This window comes from Temnothorax curvispinosus, unplaced genomic scaffold (genome assembly GCF_003070985.1).
Source record: "Temnothorax curvispinosus isolate PA1 unplaced genomic scaffold, ASM307098v1 QBEX01011751.1, whole genome shotgun sequence".
NCBI classification, from domain to species: Eukaryota; Metazoa; Arthropoda; class Insecta; order Hymenoptera; family Formicidae; genus Temnothorax; species Temnothorax curvispinosus.
In genome coordinates this window covers 154980-177561 of record NW_020221531.1, presented here as the reverse complement: position 1 = coordinate 177561, position 22582 = coordinate 154980, and the positions used below count along the sequence as shown (strand labels likewise).

The 22582-nt window shown below is 34.7% G+C and overlaps 1 protein-coding gene across 1 annotated transcript in view; it reads right to left on the bottom strand.

Annotated features, from left to right (window-relative positions):
• LOC112461770 (acetylcholine receptor subunit alpha-like 1) overlaps positions 1 to 22582 on the bottom strand; it is a 42929-nt gene that overhangs the window by 6312 nt on the left and 14035 nt on the right. Inside the window, exons 5-8 of the mRNA XM_025027148.1 lie at positions 17321 to 17537; positions 15745 to 15913; positions 7223 to 7372; positions 4184 to 4353 (exon numbers count right to left, since the gene is read on the bottom strand). Coding sequence (XP_024882916.1) covers positions 4184 to 4353; positions 7223 to 7372; positions 15745 to 15913; positions 17321 to 17537 — 706 coding nt within the window. The remainder of the gene's footprint in view (positions 1 to 4183; positions 4354 to 7222; positions 7373 to 15744; positions 15914 to 17320; positions 17538 to 22582) is intronic.

The window sequence follows — 22582 nt, the reverse complement described above, 5'->3', positions numbered from 1 at the left end:
TCATCAGTTGTATCGCACGTTAATAATAAAGTGGCACACAATTTCGAATTGAATTGATATATTTATGGTTTTATAACATTTTATATCCCTTTATAATTTTTAATTATATCTGAGCAGATCAGGATACATTCAGTAAATAATTATATCTCGGCAGATCAAATGTATATTTTTTCAGATCTGGCTAGATAGAGACAATTTGCAGATCAAATAATATCTGGCCAGATCTGATGAACCAGATCTGGTTATACCTCGGCAGATCTAATTCTTTTTCCCGGGATATATTTATTTAAAATCGTTTTTTGTTTGTCAAACTAGTTACGCGTAGTAAAAATTAACGATTTCTAAATAATTAAATCGAAGTTAATGTTTTTATATTTGGAGGAGTAAAAACCACAGTGTAAGTCAATTTTTTTTAAATATTTTTTTGTGTGCAAAATGCAATTTATATATTGTACAGATTGCATCTAAAATATTTTTTCGTGTGCATAAATGCAATCTGCACAATCACGACCGACGTGGTCGTCCTCTTCGGCCGCCATTCAACGCTCAGCTCAGAACTGGCACGGACTAGGGGAATCCGACTGTCTAATTAAAACATAGCATTGCGATGGCCCTCACGGGAGTTGACGCAATGTGATTTCTGGCCAGTGCTCTGAATGTCAACGTGAAGAAATTCAAGCAAGCGCGGGTAAACGATGGGAGTATCTTATGACTCTTTTAATTATGACTCTCTGCGCCTTCCCTCCCTCTTGTTTCTTGGGCCCTTGGTGGCCCAAGAAACAAGAGGGAGGCAAGGCGCAGAAAATACGGAGCAACCCAGAGTCTCTAGACCAGGGATTGTCTCCGGTGTATCAATGGAGTGTTGGACCAGATAGGTGCCATATCACAACCCCCAAGGAAATTCATGAAACCGTATTGGACTGCGGTGATGACAACACAGACTGATATGGCCCTGCAAACGGAGACAGCGCCTGTTGTGGAAGGATTATAGGCGCCAATCACGGAACCCGATTTAAAAATTGCGCGAATTGTCAGGTCCTCAACCGCGGGCCGGACGGAGTCTCGGTACTCCTCTTCAGAACAATTCCAGCTCAGGTGCTTCTGAGAATATATAATATCCTGATGTGGTACAGAGAAAACTGTCGCAGGATCTTCTGCGCTCCAGGACAGTCTTCCTACCTAAGAAGAAGGACGCAAACAAGCCGAGAGACTTCCGACCCATCACCATCCCGTCTGTACTGGTTAAAGGTCTGCACAAGATCTTAGCCAAAAGAATGAAGACTCTTCTGGACTTAGAAGAGTCAGTTCAGGTCTACGGATGGATACGCAGACACCTTTCTGTTAGATACCCTGCTAAGGTTGCAAAGAAGATATTGTTGATCGCTATATCTGGCCTCTCTGGATGTCAGTAAGGCGTTCGATTCGGTCACTTATGCGGCGATCGTGGCCACCCTAACGACTCTTGGTGTTCCCGCCCCGATGGTAAAGTACCTGTCTAGGGTCTATGCGGCCTCAGTAACAAGACTGGAAGGGGATGGCTGGACCTTTCCGTATATACACCCAACAGGAGGCGTTCGGCAGGGTGACCCATTGTCACCGATCATCTTCAACGCGATCACACATCTGATGCTTAAGAAACTGCCGGAAGAAATAGGTGCGCATCTAGAGAATCTTCCAAAAAATGCGGTAGCAATTGCGGACGACCTGCTGCTCTTTGCAGCCACTGTGGAAGAGCTGCAAAGGCTCATTGACATCGTGACAGAATACTTGGCAGAATGTGGAATAAGCATCAATCCAGACAAGAGCATGACAATCGCTATTAGGGCGGTACCGCATTTGGGGAAGACGGTAGACAATGGCATCAATTTTTAGTGTAACGGACGACCCCTTCCAAGTCTAACCAGATCAAGCGAATGGAAATATCTGGGAATTCACTTTACGCCGGAGAGAAGGAAAAGATGCCGGCCAGTCCAAATCTTGGAAACAATGCTGAGGTCGCTTACAAGAGCTCCGCTAAAACCGCAACAGAGATTGTTCGCACTAAGAGTTGTGGTGATGCCGAAACTCTATCACCAGCTAGCGTTGGGAGCAGTCACACTGGGGACACTGAACAAGGTGGATCGCCTAGTGAAAAATGCCCTTAGGAGATGGTTGACACTACTAGAGTTTCTATAATAAGCGTTAAGACGCCGTTATAGCTTTGTCTCACTCCCACTAATTTCTTGGCTGAAACATATGGCGACCATGATAGCTTTTTCTCACTCCCACTTATAACTTGTCTCACTCCCACTAACTTGGCTGAAACATATGGCGAAACACATAAAAAATTATTACCACATTGGCTTAACTCTTATTATAGGAATAACTCTAGACACTACCACACGATGTGCCTAATGCGTACTTTCACGCATTAAAGATGGAGGTCTCGACATCCCATCAATGAGATGGACGGCACCAGTACAGAGACGCGGAAGATTGTTAGCCGTCAAAAGAACTCTTGGCCAGCAAGGACTTATAAGATTTGCAGAAGATGAATTGGGCAAGTAAGAGACATATCACAGATCATAAGACCTTGTACAATAACCCAGGGATGATCGTGAAACGCTGGGCCGACAAGCTATATGTCTCAGTAGACGGAGGAGCACTCAAGACTTCCGCAAAAACACCCCACCAACACCAATGGGTAGCAGACGGTAGTAAGATGTTAACTGAAAAAGACTACATCAACTGCCACAGAATCAGGATTGGTGCCATGCCAACAAGATCGCGGACAACGGGGGGAAGTACGCAGGACCGCGATGTCGTGCAGGATGCCTGACGCAGGAGACACTGAACCATGTGTTATACAGCATAAGACTTACGGGAACAAGGTTAAGAGACACGACGCTGTAGTGACCTACATCGCCCGGAATATCCCTAGAGGAGGATATCAGGTACTTCTGGAACCTCATTACAAGACTACCGAGGACCTTAGGAAGCCAGATATAGTGGCACTGCTCGGACGCAGTCGTGATAGATGCGCAGGTAGTAAGCGAGCAAACAGATCTGGAAGACGTGCATAGAAGGAAGACGTGATACTACAACTATCCGGCAGTTATAGAGGCTATACGAAGAGAGCACGACGCGCAAGAAGTGGTAACCGCATTGGCCACTTTATCATGGAGAGGGATCTAGAGTGAAAACTCAGCTAAAGAGCTGCGCAGGTTGGGATTTCTTAAGTCTCAAGACCTTAAGATAATACCCACACGGGTTCTGATAAGAAGTATGGCTGCATTCTGAGTATTTAACGCTGTAACATCGGTGGAACATCGCCGCGGAATAGGCTAAGTCCCTTAATACCCCCCCCCCTCTAGGTGCTGCCTGCCTAACAGGCATAATATGCCCTCCCCTTAGTTGTAGGTACTAATGTATATATAGTAATATGTATAAATAACGTTGTATAATTGTAATAAAGCGGTAGGCAAATTTTTTGTAGTTAAATGCCTTGTCATCTATAATTAGTGACGCGCATGAATGGATTAACGAGATTCCCACTGTCCCTATCTACTATCCAGCGAAACCACTGCCAAGGAAACGGGCTTGGAAAAATTAACGGGGAAAGAAGACCCTGTTGAGCTTGACTCTAGTCTCGCACTCTGTACAATATTACATAAATTGCATCTATGCACACGAGAAAATATTTAAAAAAGTTTGACTTACACCACTGTGGTTTTTATCCCTCCATTTATTCTTGCAAAGTTCTAATTTGCCTTTTTGAAGTAATATAATAAAATATACATTAAGACTGCTCCTGCTGTGTGCGTGTGCGTGTGCACTTGCGTGTGCGTGTGCGTGTGCGTGTGCGTGTGTGAGACGATTGACTCGATTGCCAAGTCCACGTTGATAGTACATACAATGTCATTCTTGGCAAAATTGTAAAATGTAAAGCGTTAAAAAGTTAAATTATTCTTACAACGTACAGCATTATTTTATTTTGTTTTAGTGTAGTGTTTTTATATTTAAAATAATTGTCATAGTATTAAATAGTGTTAATATGTTGTAAAATATGCTTTAGAAATACACTTAAAAATAAGTAATTATGATAAAATGTTTGAAATGAATAGTTTAAAATTAAGCAGTTGCATGCAAGTTATATAAAATTTTTTAATAAATATAATTTTGAGAGAATTTTAACGTTACTTACCAAACTTATGAGATCGGAAAGTCCTAATAGTTTTCCAGGCCAACTTAACAAGCATAACCTAATATTTCGTGGAAGTGGTTTGCAATAAACCCTCTTTGACATGTTGATTACCACTATTGATAATGTCAAAGATATTGTTTCTAGACAGAGGCAGCCACTATAAAAGTAAACTGTAAAATAACAGACATTAATTAATGACAATTTTTCTCGCAATTTTTATAGGAAATAATGTAAAATTTGCTAAAAAAAAAACAGAACATAAATATTTTATCTGATTGCTTGTAATGCATTTAATACATGCAATGCAAGTAAGTATATCGCATAATTTAATTCTATACATTTATTAATTATTACATAGATTTTATATTTTCTAGTTTTTTAAAAAGTAAAAAATAAATATTTAGAATTAGGTATAATTACAATATATGTATGTATGTACAAGGTGTCCTAAATTTTTCAATAAAACATTTTGAGACCTGCATTACCGCTCATTAATTTCAATACACCCTTAGATTCTTTGATTTCTCTGTAAAGGATGAACATGATATATGTGTTTTGCACAGAAATGCTAAAGTTACCTAACTTGACTTTGCGCGCGTATTTTCTTTATTTTCAGGAATCAGACACTATCCGGCTATTAGCCCCGTTTTTTTAAACTACAGTTTTCAAGGATTTTTATATAAATCCTCTTCTAAAAAGGAGATGTGAAGTTTATTGTTGTCGCTTTTCCGCGATGCCAATTGGTTCTCTTGCTGCGCTTACTTCATTTGCAGCTGTCATTGTATATTTTGACAGTTGTGTGTATCAAGGAGTTAATAATGTAATAGTAATAGCATAATGTTAAAGCTAAATAGCGCGCGCGAAGCGCGCGTCTGTAGTGTCTAGTAATATATAAAAATACGATGCATGCAAGTGTTGAAAGTGTTTATAACAGCAGGTGCATTCATTTCTGTGCAAAACACACGTATCATGTTTATCATTCTTAAAGGTAGGTTTTCATGGGCAGTGAAATGCAGCAGCAGTGAGCAGCAGTTTAGTAATTTCCTAGAAATGTTTTGCTCACTTCCGGCGCAAATTTTTGCTGCTCGAAATTCAGGCTTCAGTATTGGCTGTATAGGACCAATTTCATGAGCAGCAAAAATTTGCGCCGAAAGTGAGTCAAACATTTCTAGGAAATTACTAAACTGCTGCTCACTGCTGCTGCATTTCACTGCCCATGAAAACCTACCTTTACAGAAAAATCAACGAATCTGGGGGTTATTACAATTAATGAGCGGTAGTTTATACAACATTTTCTTTTTATTTCTGCTCACAGAACATACTACTAAAGTTTGTACAGAAAAATCTGGAACACCCTGTATACAGGTTTTAAATGATTACCCCCAAAATGTTTTACTCTTTTCAATTTTAGAAATAAATGTACGTTTTAGATAAAAGTTATATGGTCTCGACACAAATAATGGTAAATTTAATTTTCGAAAAAATCTATTTTTTAAGGTCACATGAAAGTCACTTTCAATTTTTGAAATGAAATGCCCCAAAATATTGATAACAATTTTGTAGCTGATGTTGAGACGTTTTCAAAGATCTATAATAGTTAACATTTTTGTTGAGAACTTGCGGAGATATCATGTATTTTCCGATACCGCCGACATTGGAATTACACAAGGTGGTTACCTCCACGCGGAGATTGTACGGTCGAATTTATATCTTTCTTGTGTCGATTAAGCGTGCATGTGCACGCTTGCGCGAACGTGTGTGTGGATGGATATGTATATGTGTGCGCGAGTAAAGGTAACAGGACATACGCGTAGGTAAGACCCCACGATTCATTACTTTCGTGATATTTTAAGATTCTAAACTATTATGTACCTTTGCTACGCAAATAGATAAATTTAAAAAACCCAGATAAAATAATGTTCCAAATCCTGACATTGTGCTGTCTGGGAATGCAACCTCCGCTATAGACGTATAACCACTTTGTGTAATTCCAGTACCGACGATGTCGAAAGATACGCGATGTCATATCTCCGCAAGTTCTCAACAAAAATATTAACCATAATCAATCTTTGAAAACATCTCAACATTAGCTACAAAATTCTGTTATAAAAAATGGGATATTATCTTCTTCTTCTAAAAAGAGCATGTCATCAATACTCGAATCTATCGAAGTATTGTTGTCGCTTTTCCGCGATGCCGATTGGTTCTCTTGTTGCGCTTACTTCATGGAGCGACTGTTATGGCATATTTTAACAGTTGTGTGGTTAATGTAACAGTGAAATATTAAAAATAAATAGTGTGCGCGGCGCATACCGCGCGTTTGTGATGTCTGGTACATTTAAAAAATTGAAGGTAACCTTTACCTAATCTTGAGAAATAGATTTGTTTGAAAATTGATTTCACCATTATTTGTCCCTTTAAACCATACAACTTTTGTCTAATATATTTTTTCTAAAATTAAAAAGAATAGAAATTTTGAATGGTAATTGTCTAAAATAGAATACCCTGTATGTATTTATATAAAATGTGTATGTAAATTAAATATTTTATATGACATGTATAAAAATATATCTAATAATATAGTTTTTATAATATGTCTATGTTATAAAATTATCTGTATTAAAAAGTTTAAACATTGTTAATTCAAATTTTAAATTTGAAATACTTGAATTATTTAATTATCGAAAAATTTTGATACTGAAATTTAAAAACTACATTTTTCTGTTAATGTAAATATAGAGAGAGAATAGCTCATTTTTTATTTATTATTTTCAAGATTAACTACATAAATTATATCTTTCCTCAAAACCTTTTTCAAACTTATGAACTTCACATTAATCTATATCTCAATTTTAATCTATTTTAACGAAATTATCTTAAATGGAAAAAATCATACATAATACAGAATATAAACAAATTGACTATTTTTATCTTGCTAGATTCAACAGTTTTGTAGTGTAAAATAACATTTATTTTCTTTAAAGTGTAACTGAAAATAATTGAAGGCTTCAAAGGAATTAGAGTTTTGCATTAGTCTACCTATGAGTGGAGGGGTCGCGGTTAATGGTATTTTAAGGCCGAGATAGCCTAAAAATACAGCGATGATTAATATAGTACAGGCCGCAACGCTGATCTTCATTTCACTTTGAGGTGGTAACCAAAACGTGACCAGAACCAGGAAAGCTATAGCTGAAAGTTCATATATCGTAAACATTGTTGACTGGATAAAATTCAGATCCAACCTGTGATAAGTTTGGATCTAATCTCACCACAGTCGTTTAACTTAGGAACGGTCGTGTTAGGGATTGCCATGACCCAGGCAGTGTTGGGCAAAATTTATTCTGAATAACGAATAAAATAAATTTATTCCTTACCTTATTAATAACAAATAAAATAAATTTATTTGTTATTTATAAATAACGAATAACTCAATTATTCATTATTCAAATAAGACGAATCACAAATAATTTATTCGTAATTCATAATTTTTATTCAAAAATGTAACGAATAAAAAAAAATTGATTACGAAAAATAATGCGCTCCAATAAAAATTTAAAGTTCACTTTACTCGTGAACGTAAAGTTATAATTTACTAATTAGTATTTTTAATGTTAAATAAATTAAAGAAATTAAATAAATAAAGAAATCAAATAAATTTATAATTAATAAAATAAAAATAAAAATTTATTTTAATAAAAACCTGTGTTATTAGCTTTAATTCATAAAATAAAAAACAAAATAAAAACCAATTCTATTTATGAATAGAAAAAAAGAAATATAATGAAAAAAGAACATAATTAACTTTAGTTTCTCAAAAGTGTAGATTTCAGAATGTTAGTTGGTTTATAAAAAAAAATCACTCAAATTTATAATTTTATTTGCTACGACGATTAATACAGCCAAATCTCATCGACTATCAGACAGTATGTTTGAAAAACATGTGCTTCTGAAAGCTTTTTTAAATAAAAATGTATCAAATCTCTATATATATAATGCCTGTATGTTTGTTCTTTATACACTCTTCAACCCTTTGACCGATCTGGACCAACTTTGGCACGGTTACTCTCTCTACCCCTGCGCGCAAAATATAGGCACAAAATCAGTTTTATGTCACACGTGCATGGAAAGTGGCCCATTACGCACGCGACGCGTGCGTGATAGATCACTTTCCACGCACTTGCAACATAAAATAGCGTGTGTAACACGTGTGTTAAGTTGAAAATTGGACGTGCGGAGTGGACGCACAAGCCGGAGGCAAGTGCGATCACCCGCACGTCCAATTTCTATCTTACAGCACTTGTTACACAAATAACTGTTTTATTACCGATTTTTATGGATACCGGTTTACAAGGTATTTTTATGATAATAATTAATCAAGTATTTTCTAATAATGACGATGGGTTCAATTTTTTCGTTTTCCAGAAAACGGTTCATTAATGAATGAGTAGTTTGCGGTAGAAATGGAATCGGTTTTTGATGCCAATGTGTTCAGAATGTTTTAAAACGTCAATGGGTTTAATTTTTCATTAATGGATCAATTTTCTGGAAATTGTTGCCAAAATTTTGACCGCGACCTACTCATTTATGGACTCTACACCCCTAGAAAAACTGTAATGTGAAAAATAGAATGTTTGTATGTCTGTTTTTTATACACTCTTAAACCCTTTGACCGATCTGGACCAACTTTGGCACAGTTACTCTTTATATATACCCCTAGTAAAACTGTGATGTGATGGAGATCAGAAAAATTAGCAAGATGTAAAATTATACAGCTTGAATGGATCAAATGGATCAAATTTCGAGCTGTTGCGAATCACGAATCGCGTATCGTCTGGCGCCTGCTTCAGAGGATTACAACGAATTATTGTTTACAAACGGTTGCCAAGGAGATTCGAAGTTGAACTTTCAAGTCAAACGAACGTAACGCGAGCTATGCTGTATTCTAATTACAAATTATATTCTAAATCAGTTCTAAACCGTGAGCCTGTGTGTGTTAATAATTTCTGCAAATACGGAAGTGAGGGGGCGCGGACGCGAGGAAATGCACGCGAGCGAGCTACGGACGCAATATTGTGAGAGAGTTTACAATTTTCCGGGTAACAATTTTTTTCCAACTTCAAATTTATCATATTTATCTCTCTTAAGCTGGAGTTAGACTATGCGCAATTCGTGGTGATTTGCGCCCTTTAATTTCGTCAAAAATTGATTTGGGCAATGATCGGTAAAGGGGTTTACAAAAAAAAAACTAGTAAGAAATATAAATTTTGATAAGAATTACTTTTAAATAATAATTTTTTAAATCAACTAACATCCTGAAATCTACACTTTTGGGAACTAAAGTTGATTATGTACCTTTTTCATTACATTTTTCTTTTTCTATTAATAAATAAAATTGGTTTTTATATTTTGGTTTTTATTTTATTAATTAAAACTAATGACATAGGTTTTGGTAATTATTTAAAATAGAGCCTTTCTCAAATCTTGATATTTTTTTGCGGCTCTCTAAAAATCTTTGTTGTGACTCCGACTGTGATAATCAATTGGGGGAGCCCGAAAAATATGTACCCTACCTATTTTTTTACCTATTTTTTCCGACCTGGTTTTCCGGATCTTCTGACATTATAAATATATAGTGGCTCTTAAAAGGACCGATTTTGGTCCTGAAAAAAACCAGTAGTGATTTGTGAATCATGTCTATTTTGTTGTGTCACTTCGGTGTCAAACAGTTTGTGTCAATATTGAGGAAAGTGCTGATATGTGTGTATAAACAGTACATATGTAGGCGGGGGGGGGCTACCGCCCCTCCCACTCAAGCGGGGGTGGATGGGGGGTACCTCGGTTTGCGTGAATGTTTCTCTGGACAGCATTGTACTTTCCACACAAACCGAGGTTCACCCCACTCCACCCCATCCCTGCTTATAAGGCGAAACGAGGTCTATCATTGTACGGTTCAAGTTTTCAACTTTCCACGCGAACCGAGGTCCACTCTCCCAACCATTCCTGCTTGCGGGGGAGAGGCGGTAGCCCCTCCCCTGCCTACATGTGTACTTTCAAGTAAAAGAAAATTAAATGTTTGCGTGGAAAATTGAACGATACTTAAAAAAAAAAAAAATAGATAAAGAAATAAGTAAGGTACATATTTTTCTGGCTTCCCTGATTGATTATCACTGTCAGAGTCATACAAAAGTTTTTACCAAGAGAGCCGCAAAAAAATGTCAAAATTTGGAAAAGATCCTATTTTAAATATTTACCTAGGTTTTTATTGAAATAAATTTTTAACCGACTCAAAAAAAAAGTTCTCAATTCGGCGAGTATATATGTATGTCCACGATCTTTTCTAAAACTACCAAACGGATTTGAATGCGATTTTCACTGTCCTATAGAGCAATCCTTTAGGAAGGTTTTAGTACCTAAAATATTGCGTTAGGACATCAGGATATGGAGCAGTAAGGAAATATGCAATAATAATTACAAGCAAAAGTAAAAAATAATAAATTATTATTTTTTATTTATATTAATTGAATAACGCACTAAAAAGGTATAAAATAAAATAAAATTTTTTTAAATAAAACCGACTTCAAAAAAGCTCTAAAAAAAATGAAAAAAAATTTTTTAAATAAAAAACAGTCGTTTTTGTTCGACCCAACTGGCCAAATTGATATACTTAAACTTACGACGTTTTGACCGTAATTTCGGTCCTTTTCAAGTGAGAAGTGAGAATAATTACGCAATCAATCCGCATACAATAAATCCATTACGTCGCTAATATCGTGCCCTAACTACATCATGCATACGCAAAGTAAAAAGTAAAAAGTTAAAAAGAATAAAAATATATTAAAATACAGTGAAAAGGCTTACATATCTTGTGCGTCGAGGCAAAATATAAAAGCAATGTAGCGTGAAAAGAGAAACATTGCAAGCCATATCAGAGAACACATCCGGACAGTATAACTGTCAAAGTCACACTGAATATAACAGACATGATCAGCGAATGACAAGATGTGCTCAAAGATAAAAACGAGCAAAACCAAAACAAAAAGTGCAGACTAAGTGGCGCCGATAACGCGGTTGCAAATCGCAGGCAGATTTTCAGTGTCTTTTTGAAGATTGATTGTGCAATCGTACTTTTTAATAAAAAACATTTCTGCGATTTCTCTTTTCTTAAATTGTTTCTCTTTATATAAAATCTCAGGTTGATGCTAATTAAAATCATGATTGTACGTGAGACGGTGCTTACTGACTACTGAATGATTGTCGACATTCTTCCTAATATCGCAGAAATGTTCTTTGATGCGTGTCTCTAAGTGCTTTTTTTGTTTGTCTAATGTATGTAGCGTTACAATTTGCGCAATTAATTTTATAAACCAACTCAGTCTGCTTAAGATTCTGTATTATAGTCTATCTTTTCCTTTTCTAATGCGTGACGCTAAATTTAGAGTACTTCTCACCATTCCGAAGAAATTGGATTGCGTTATTAGAAAAGGAAAAGATAGACTACAGAATCTTAACCCTCAGGGTACACACTGGGTTAGCGTAACCCGAGCGAATTTTGAAAATAGCGTCATTTCAAAGGAAGTGAATGGTGGGGGTCCGTACCGAGGGGGAATAATCTTTGAGGTAGCTACTATGTGAGCGCCAAGGGGCAGCGTCAGTCTACGCTTGGTGCTCAAGTTATACGATTTTGAAAATTGAACTCGGGTAGTCTACACCCAGTCCATACGGAACGTTACAAAATCCGTGTTTAAAAAAAAAATTTTTGTGTTTTTCGAGTATTTGCTGCAGTAAATTTTTTTTTTTTTTTTTTTTTTTAAGTATTCTGGTATGTATAATTTACTATTTTTAATATACTTTTGTGCATTCTAACCTCAAAATGATGCTCTGTAGCATACCAGCATAACGTATCCGTGCATGCATGTTAATATTATTTCAATTTTTGATATTTATTTATATTATACTAATCAACAACATACAAAAGAACTATTTTTACTTTAAGATATTTTTTTTTGCGTTATTACGATAAATCAAGCAAGTAACGTTATACGCTATCGCAAAAAAACGGGTATTTTCATAGTTAAAAAAAAAATACTTTTTGGAATAAATCAAAAAACGAATTCAGCCATTTCAAAGAACAACTTTTTAGCTTTCAAACGCGACTTAAAAAATGTCGATATCTTTTTTCTTCATAAAGTTGTGCAATTTAAAAAAAAAAGTGAATTTTCATAAAAATTTTTTGAGAATGGTTTACATTTTCAAATGTATCTTTGTTTAAACAAGTAATGTAATAAATCTATCAACGCCATTGTATTTTTGAGAAAATTTCCGATTCAAAGAAAAAAAAATTTGTTTTAATTGACAAATTACAGCCCGATATACAGTCAATCAAAGTCGCCGGGTTAGGCTAACCCATGTCCGTACGAAACGTAACTTTTTTATAGTTTGTACCCTGAGGGTTAAGCAGACTGAGTTGATTTATAAAATTAATTGCGCAAATTGCAACGCTACATACATTGGACAAACAAAAAGGCACTTAGAGACACACATCAAGGAACATTTCTGCAATATTAGGAAGAATGTCGACAATCATTCAGTGGTCAGTAAGTACCGTCTCACGTACAATCATGATTTTAATTAGCATCAACCTGAGATTTTATATAAAGAGAGACAATTTAAGAAAAGAGAAATCGCAGAAATGTTTTGAAGTGAAACTTCTTTAGGCGCGGTAGTGAGTTCGATTCGCGACACGAAAAAGTGTAACGGAAGTGAAACTTTTTTGGTACGGTAGTAAGTTCGATTGTGCGACACGAAAAAACGTCACGAAATGGTGTCACGAAAATTCGACCAACAGGCGTACAAAGTGAAACTCCTTTTGGATCGGTAAGTATAAATTCGATTTTGCGACTCGAAAACGCGTCACGAAAATTCGATCAGGCGTACGGCACTGGCGAGACGGATATAGTGAGAACTGCGTGTAAAGCCCGGTTTTCACACGCAATGATTAGTGGCGCCAACTGACTGGCATTCATTGGCGCCAGAACCGACTAGCAAACTCACAAGTATTTACACAGTGATTGGCGTATAATATGGAAAATATTTAACATTTATTAAACACACGGTAAATGACAGCAAGCATATAACCTCAAATTTTGAGGTTATATGCTTTGGCCAATAACCGCCAGTAAACGCCACATTACTAGCGCCAGTTTGTATCAAGTGTTTACACTTGCATTTTTACTGGCGTTAGTCGACTGGCGCGGCCTGACGCCACCAATCATTGCGTGTAAAAACCGGCCTTAACATTATATTTTCGAGTTGCGGGCGGCTTGGAGTGACTAATTCCGTTGCATAGTTTTTGTATTAATTTCAGAAAAGTTATGGAAAAGCCTTGTCTTCAGAAGTTTCACTTCTAACGCGCGTGGCGACCACGCGTTCATTTTTTTTTTATTAAAAAGTATGATTGCACAATCAATCTTCAAAAGGACACTGAAAATCTGCCTGGGCCTTACAACCGCGTTATCGGTGCTACTTAGTCTGCACTTTTTGTTTTGGTTCTGCTCGTTTTTATCTTTGAACACATCTTGTCATTCGCTGATTATGTCTGTTATATTCAGTGTGACTTTGACAGTTATACTGTCCGGATGTGTTCTCTGATGATATGGTTTGCGACGTTTCTCTTTTCACGCTATATATACTGCTTTTATATTTTGTCTCGACGCACAAGATATGTAAGCCTTTTTACTGTATTTTAATATATTTTTATTCTTTTTAACTTTTGACTCCTGATCAGTTTATCTTTTTGACTAACGTGAGCTCATTTTTGTAAATGCCGACTTTTACTTTTTAGCTTTGCGTATGCATGATGTAGTTAGAGCACGATATCAGCGATGTAATGGATTTATTATATCCGGATTATGCGGATTGATTGCGTAATTACTCTTCTCACTTGAAAAGGATCGAAATTATGATCGAAACGTCGTGAGTTTAAGTATAATATATCAATTTGGCCAGTTGAGTCAAACAAAAACGACTGTTGTTTTGAATTTTATTTACCGGCGAAAAAAGTTACTTGTTTTGTTCAAAAAAAAAAAGCTCTAAAAAGTATGAAATAATACTTTTAAGAATTTCTTTCAATTATTTGAAGCCAGCGCCAAATTAATAATATTTTAAAGAATTCCTTTCCATTTTTTGGAGTCGGCGCCAAATTAATTTAGTAATTATTAATTTTAGTATTATTTTATACTTTTTAAAGTTATTTTATTTTTAATTCTTTTAATATTTTTTATTTTTTTAGAACTTTTTATTTTTATTTTATTAATTGTAAATTTATTTAATTTTTTTATTTTAATTTATTTAATACTAGCTTAATACCCGTGCTTCGCTACAGTAACACACATTTTACCTCTTTTCATCCCTTTAAACGGCAGATTTCTAAAAATCCCTTCTTACGGATGCTTACGTAGAAGAAATATAGGTATTCCCTAAATTTTATGTTTCTTACGTTTATAAGGGCTTGGGCTGGGTGTTGATGAATCAGTCAGGATATTTGTTTTTACATGTATAGATTAAAAATACTAATTAATAAATTATAACTTTACGTTCACAAAATATTATTATTTGTTAACAAAAATTTTTATATATTTTATTCTATTTTTAAATAAAAATGACGAATAAATATGTTTTATTGTGAGTAACGAATAATTTTAATAATAAATAATTCAATTAACAAATAAAAAATAACGAATACAAATAACGAATAAACATGTTTTATTGTAAGTAACGAACAATTTTAATAATAAATAATTCAATCAACGAACAAAAAATAACGAATACAAAAATTATTCGTTATTCGTAATCGAATAAAAATTTATTCAATTACAATTTAATGTACAACACTGGGCCAGGCTACTATCTCTGAAATTATATCATTGTGTAAAATATTGTACAATATTGTAAAATAAATGGTAAATTTTTGTGACAAAAATATTTGTTGTAATAAAAAATTTGTAGAAGATAATGAATTAACAATAAGCAAAAAAAATCTGTATACTTTTAATATATTATCTTTAATATTTCATAGTTCTTTATTTTAGAAGAAAATATTTAAAATATAAGTTTGATATTCTTAGGAACAGAAAAAAGAGAAATAAGGCATGCAACAATTAGATTTTCATAATTATTCTGCATTAAAATTTCTACTTTTAAAATCAATAGTTTGTGAGATATTTTATACTTTGTTTTGATTTTAATATAAAGTATGAAACATCTTAAATTAATAATAGAATATTATTTATATTTTATGTCAAAATTGATTTATAAAAAATACATAATTTTATTTAAAAAAATATATTAATATCTCATGAAATAACGCATTTTATAAAACTTTGTTTGCAAATATCATATTTCCACCTAAAAACTGTAGAACTTTTATTTTTGTAACATTATTTTGTAAAATAAAAAACAATTGAAATGATTAGACAATTAAAACAATTCATTTTGTTTTCATAGAACATGCGCGACCGCTACTGAGCATTAACGCTATCTATACAATAATTAATGGTACACACCGGCAGCAGGCATCAGCAATATACTGCAATAAAGTGCCGAGTTCCTCTTTAAAGTCATCTTAAAATTGAGATTGATGTATGGCTCCGCACAACACGAATACACGACTGATTCACGCGATTTGCTCAAGTCCATTAATTTCCACCCTGCATTTTTCACGTACATGCGTTCCTATTGTAAATCGCTATCTTAATATCATTACATTATATGATATCATCAAATAAATAATAACATTAAAAAAATAAATTGTAAAGTTTTATTTTATATTATATATATTAACTAATCTATATAAACAAAAAGTTTTTATGGTTATTTTTGCAGAAAGAACTGTTTGATTTTACAATCTGGGGGGGAGTGGAAGGGGGGAGATAGATAGATAGATAGAGAGATAGATAGATAGATAGATAGATAGATAGATAGATAGAGAGAGAGAAAGAGAGAGAGAGAGAGACTTTTGAAATGACATGTAAAATTGAGTCACTAATTATAAAATTTTGTTATACTTTATTTTTTGAAAAGTTGTGTTTAACAATTGGAAAATTAACATCTTAATAGACACTGTTAAACTAGGTAGGATTTCAGAAGATAAATAAGAATTATCTAAATTTAAAAAGTGAAAAATATTAAAAAGTAGAAACTTGAATTTTTTTAAATTGATTTTTTGAAAAATGAAACTACACATAACAAATTTAATTATTTTTACTTTTTCACTGGAATTGTTAATTTCTTAAATGTACTACCATTACTTCTTAATAATTCTACTTACAAAAATTATGCGTTATTGTTTTTTCAATTTTAATTTGATCTTTAATCGGATTTTGGGACTAAAAGTCAAATTTTCTTTTGTTTACATGCAATCTGCATCTTATTCCGGATCTTAAATCTTTTTTCTTAATATCTCTTGTATAACCTGTACATCATTGTTATTATTAACTGTCCTTTCTCTCAATAGGGAATGTATAAATAAAAAAATAAATAAGGATTCAAAATCTTAAATTTAAGAATAAATTTTACAATATATATTTTTCTGAGAAATGCGGGAACAAAGAACTGAGTAGTAATTTTTGGCGAGATCAGGAGGAAATACTTTGTGGAATATGCCAACAAGAAGTTGAGACAATAGAGCGTCTACCAAAGATGTAGGGAAAAGATAAGAAGTAACATGAGTACGGTGCAATTACTGACGAGGAAGGGAGAAGAAATTAGCTGGATAAAAAAGATTATTAAAATAAGAACAGAAAATATAACTAGCGACCAAAGAGCGTTTTAGAGTAAAAACTATATTATAGGGTAGAAAAGGACAGGCGTAGTAATAGTCGTTAAAGTATGTATAATCTTTATGTAATTCTGTGCATTCGCGGCGGCGTTTTTGTTTTTTTGTTAAATGCGGACTGTGATAGCGATATGGCATTATTGTAAAATTGTATTGTAATACCCCCTTTCAATGCCGAAAAGCAAGAAATAAACAGTTTATCTATCTATCTATTTTTTCTGAGAAAATCGCGACGTAATTTTTGCATCCTGTGTAAAATTGAATTAAAAGACAGACGTGATTAAATGTAATAACATTTTTCATACCATGTTTTCGGTCTCGCTCAATCGCATGTCGATTTGCTCGCCATGGTACGTCCAGGAGCCGAACGTCATATTGCAAACTTGAGTATCAAAGGGCCAAAGACGAAGATCCAGCTCGCAAAGGCCAATAAATTGCGCGGGTGGCACCCATAATACTTGACCATCATGGAAGATGATGCAGGCCGTATCACCATAATGCTCGACTGTACCCGCGGTTCCACTGAATAAAATAAAGTATATTGAATTATTTGACATAATTTTAGATTAAAGTTTGAGAAAGAATTACATGGTCAACCTATTCGAACATTTTAACGTAGAAATGTACGAGTTTTCAAAATTTGAATAGTTTGAAAGAAACTGATAATCTATCTATTTGATCATCAGTTTGATCAAATAAATTGTTCAATATTAAAAAAAATTTGAGCAAAATTAGTACTTATTGCAAACAAAAAAAAATAAACGTGTGGTCGCCACGCTCGTTAGAAGTAAAACTTCTGAAAGCAAGGCTTTGCCATAACTTTTCTGAAATTAATATAAAAACAATGCAACGGAATTAGTCACTCCAAGCCGCCCGCAACTCGAAAATATAGTGTTACACGCAGTTCTCATTATATCCGTCTCGCCAGTGCCGTACGCCTGATCGAATTTTCGTGACGCGTTTTCGAGTCGCAAAATAGAATTTACTAACCGATCCAAAAGGAGTTTCACTTTGTACACCTGTTGGTCGAATTTTCGTGACACTATTTCGTGACGTTTTTTCGTGTCGCACAATCGAACTTACTACCGTACCAAAGAAGTTTCATTTCGTACGCCTATTGGTCGAATTTTTGTTACACTTCGTGTCGCATAAACTTACTACCGTGCCAGAAGAAGAACCGTCTCGCCAACGCCGTACGCCTATTGGTCAAATTTTCGTTACACTTTTCGTGTCACACAATCAAACTTACTACCGTACCAAAGAAGTTTCATTTCGTACGCCTATTGGTCGAATTTTCGTTACACTTTCTGTGTCACACAATCGAACTTACTACCGTACCAAAGAAGTTTCATTTCGTACGCCTATTGGTCGAATTTTCGTTTCACTTTTCGTGTTTCATAATCGAACTTACTACCGTGCCAGAAGAAGAACCGTCTCGCCAACGCCGTACGCCTATTGGTCAAATTTTCGTTACACTTTTCGTGTCGCACAATCGAACTTACTACCGTACCAGAGAGAAACCTGAGAGCGGCCATCCGGCTTCGGGGGACGTCTGTCCTAATCTGCCCTCTGAGAAAATGGACGTCAACTACGGCGTTACGCTCGGTAACGATCAGAGAGGACTCGGGTAACGATACATGGGTTTGTATCCATGCTATGGTTCGTGTCCGAACTACTCAGATGGAGGGGATATGCTGGTCGCGCAAGCCCCTCCTCTGTCCGTGTCTAGGCACTCGGCAAGCTTCGAGCGGGGAGAGAAGGGCAGACATACGATTTGCTGTCTCTCTTGAGCTGTGACGTTGCCGCTTTGCACGGGCCGGCTATACCACGATGCCACATGCCACGCATTTCGGGTATCGTGTCTCGTGTCTCGCCGAGTGCCAAGTCTCGAGTTGACAAATCGACGATACGCTATACCCGCTATACGTTACATTTGCTTGTATATTTACAAATTTTAACTTTTATATTTATAACTAAATAAATTTAAAAAATATATATATATATGTATATACATTTAAAATTTATAAATATATAAAGATTGCAAATATAATTAATTAAATAAATATTTATAAACATAAAAACTCTAAAATTCGTAAATGTATATAATGTATAGAAATCACCGTTCTATGCTTTTCTATCTAAAAAAGTCTTACATTAAAAACCTTTACTTTAGCATAATAAATTTTAAATTTAATATTTAAATGCATACCAATAATTATATTATTAACTATATTGAGAAAAAAATGGTAGTTTATAATGTTTCTTGCACTCTTATTAAATTTATTTTATCTAATGCATGTTCAAGCGGCCAAATTACGAGCAACAACAGAAGGATAATTGGATAAAAATAAAAACACTTTCTTAAATAAACAATACACATGGGTAACAGTCAGTTCTATTATAATTCTCGTATAGTTCTGAACGTGTTCTAACGTTTTCTAAAGAGTTCTGACAATAAGCATTATTTATTTATATTTTAAATAATTTTTATCTCCCAAGAAAGACGCATTTGCGGGTATATGGGTGAGACGCTGTAGAAAATTTCGGAGTTCTGACTTATATAAAATATTTTTCGTAGAGTTTTAAACATACTAAAACAATTTCTAAAGAGTTCCGGGCATTGGCAATGTTGTATAATTTTTAAATAAATTAATAACGCACGAAAGTCAGGAATTTATCGAGAATAGGGTTTTTCTCGCGATAAAAATTATTTAAAAAATGAATAAATAATGCTTATTGCCAGAATAAAATGGGACAACGTTAGAATACGTTCAGAACTACACGAGAATTATGACAGAACTCACAGAACTGTCGAAATATGGCCAGCGTTTCAGCTTATTTTCGATAAATTCCTGATTTTCGAGCGGTATTAATTTATTTAAAAATTATACAACGTAGCTAGTGTTTGCTAAAGTTAATAAACATATATATACAACGTAGCTAGTGGCGGGAACTCTTTAGAAAATGCTTTAGTATGCTCAGAACTATACGAAAAATATTTTATATAAGCCAAAACTCCGAGATTTCGCACAGCGTCTCATCTTCTTCTGTCATAATTATTTTTCGGTTAATATTAATTTTTTTTAATATAACACGAAAATTCTAACGCTCGAATCTCTTTAAAAAATGTTTCAATATGCTCAAAATTACTCGAAAAATATTTTACATAAACCGGAACTCCGAGATTTCAACTGGCGTCTCAACTCGGTATACTCGTTGCATTGTAATTTTTTTTAACTTATATAAGGAAACGAAGAAAGTGAATAACGTTAAACTTTGCATGTTTTCTTCACTTTATTTAAAAAATTTATTTTTATTTTTTAAGTAACAAAAATGCTCTTTTTTTTACCTTATAATTAATTTTTTTGCTTTTATAAGGCAGAACTCTTTATAGAACTGTTATAGAACTATAGATGCATATAGATCTTGCAAAATCTGATGAGATACAGTGGTGGAACTTGTGTAGGACAAAGTGAGACGCTGCGTGAACCTATAATAGCGTCTCAGTTTGTACTGACGCGTTTTTATGGCCAGAACTATTTGTTTAAACTATCAAGAACTCTAGAACTATTGAAAAGGAAGCCAGGACTCTCAATAATTTGTGAGTTTCTGCAAAATGAGACGATAGCTTCACACACACGTCAGGAAGAGAATGTAAAGAATTATTAACGGAGATATTCTAATTTAAAAGATCTTTAAAATATTTATTTTTCATGAATGTTTTATAGGGAAACGAAGAAAGTGAATAACGTTAAACTTTGCATGTTTTCTTCACTTTATTTAAAAAATTTATTTTTATTTTTTAAGTAACAAAAATGCTCTTTTGTCTGTTATATCCTGGTCACTATAAATGACAGACGATGTAAATAATTTTAGCTGTTTTAGGTATCTGAAACGCAAAAAGCTAAAATTTTCTTATTCTGCAGGAGAAGTGTGGCTATCGTCTGAACTAGAACTAAATCAATATTTCCATTCTGAGCGGCTTTTTTATTAAAAATATAACTTTTTTAAAAATTTTATTAGTATTTTATTAAAAGAAAATGTTTATTCTAGTTCAGACGATAGCCATATCACTTATTTTGAATAAGAAAATTTTTGGTTTTTACGTTTCTGATACCTAAAACAGCTAGAATCATTTACTTCGTTTCTCATACTTACATATTTTAGTGATCAAGATATAACATAAAAGTAACAAAAAAAAAGAATATTTTTCTTACTTAAAAAATAAAAATAGATTTTTAAAGTAATATTAAAAAAACATGCAAAGTTTAACGTTATTCGCTTTCTTCGTTCCCCTATAAAAAATTTCTGAAAAATACCTATTTTTAAAGACCTTCTCCGGCTCCAGTCATACTCAAATTATATTCATGCTTAAAAAGAAAAATTTATTTTACTAAAGTTAATTTACTAAATATTACATATAACAACTAAAAAATAAGAAGTTAACTTCAAATCGCGTACTTTACAAGTATTTCTCGAAAACGAGTACCGCAAAGGTATTGAAACTTATCGCATATTATTAATTTCTATTTTTATATAAAGCATCATATACTAGTCTTTCAAAAACATTTAGAAAAAACTTTTTTCACAATTTATTAAAATGTCTGTTTCACAATACCTCGGAATAGGAATTCCGTGTTAAAAGTTAAAACTTTGAAGCTCAGTAGCTCAGAAGCTCGATTTTTAATACCGCAAGAAGTACTAAAATTTATACTACACATAAAACACACCTATAAATTAATGTATATTCACAGTTTCAAGAAAATCTAGAAAAAATCGATTTTCCGGAGAACATCCTTAAGATCTTTCAAACCAGAATACGCTCTTGTAATTTATTATTTGTCATTAACATGTTTTATTATTAATCACATACATATAAGTGTAACGATGCACCCCGTGCGCTAAGCATCGTTCCCGGCTAACAACCGCCGGATGCCGCCCGACCGACAACCAGTCGGGCGAAGACCAGGGCGCGGTGCGCCCACATTTTAAACGTAATTCAAAACGCACCGTGTGCGCGGGCCAAGCGCGGCACCGGTGCCTCCCGACGAGCGACGACGGGAGCCGAGCCGCCCCGAGGACGAGCGCGGCGCCGCGCCGCCCCACCACAGCGCGACGATCGGCGCTCCTAGCAAACCCGCCGCGCCGGGCGGGTATATAAACCGCCGCTCCGGCGAGAAAAGAGACTTCGTCTAAAGATCCGCTTCCAAGACGAAACCTATTCCCGACTCCTAGGGAACACGCCAACGAGGTCCGGTGCTCCGAGCCTCGACTGAGAGCTCTCAGGTGTTCCCGCACTCCCTCAGAACTAACCCCGAAGGCACGGTTGCGCGGGGTCGAGCGCGCTCGGCCTCGCAACGAGGGCTCTCGCTGCCGCCGCCCCGGGGCTCCGGAAATCTGACATCCTACGTTACGCGTCCCCGCACGCATATTACCGCGGCATCCGCGAGCGTACAGATATTATGTAATATACCGAGCACGTCGAGTAACGATACCGCGTTCGTTATTAAATACCGCGTCGTTATCGAGTGCACATGCACTACCTGTAATATACCGCGTCCGCCTAT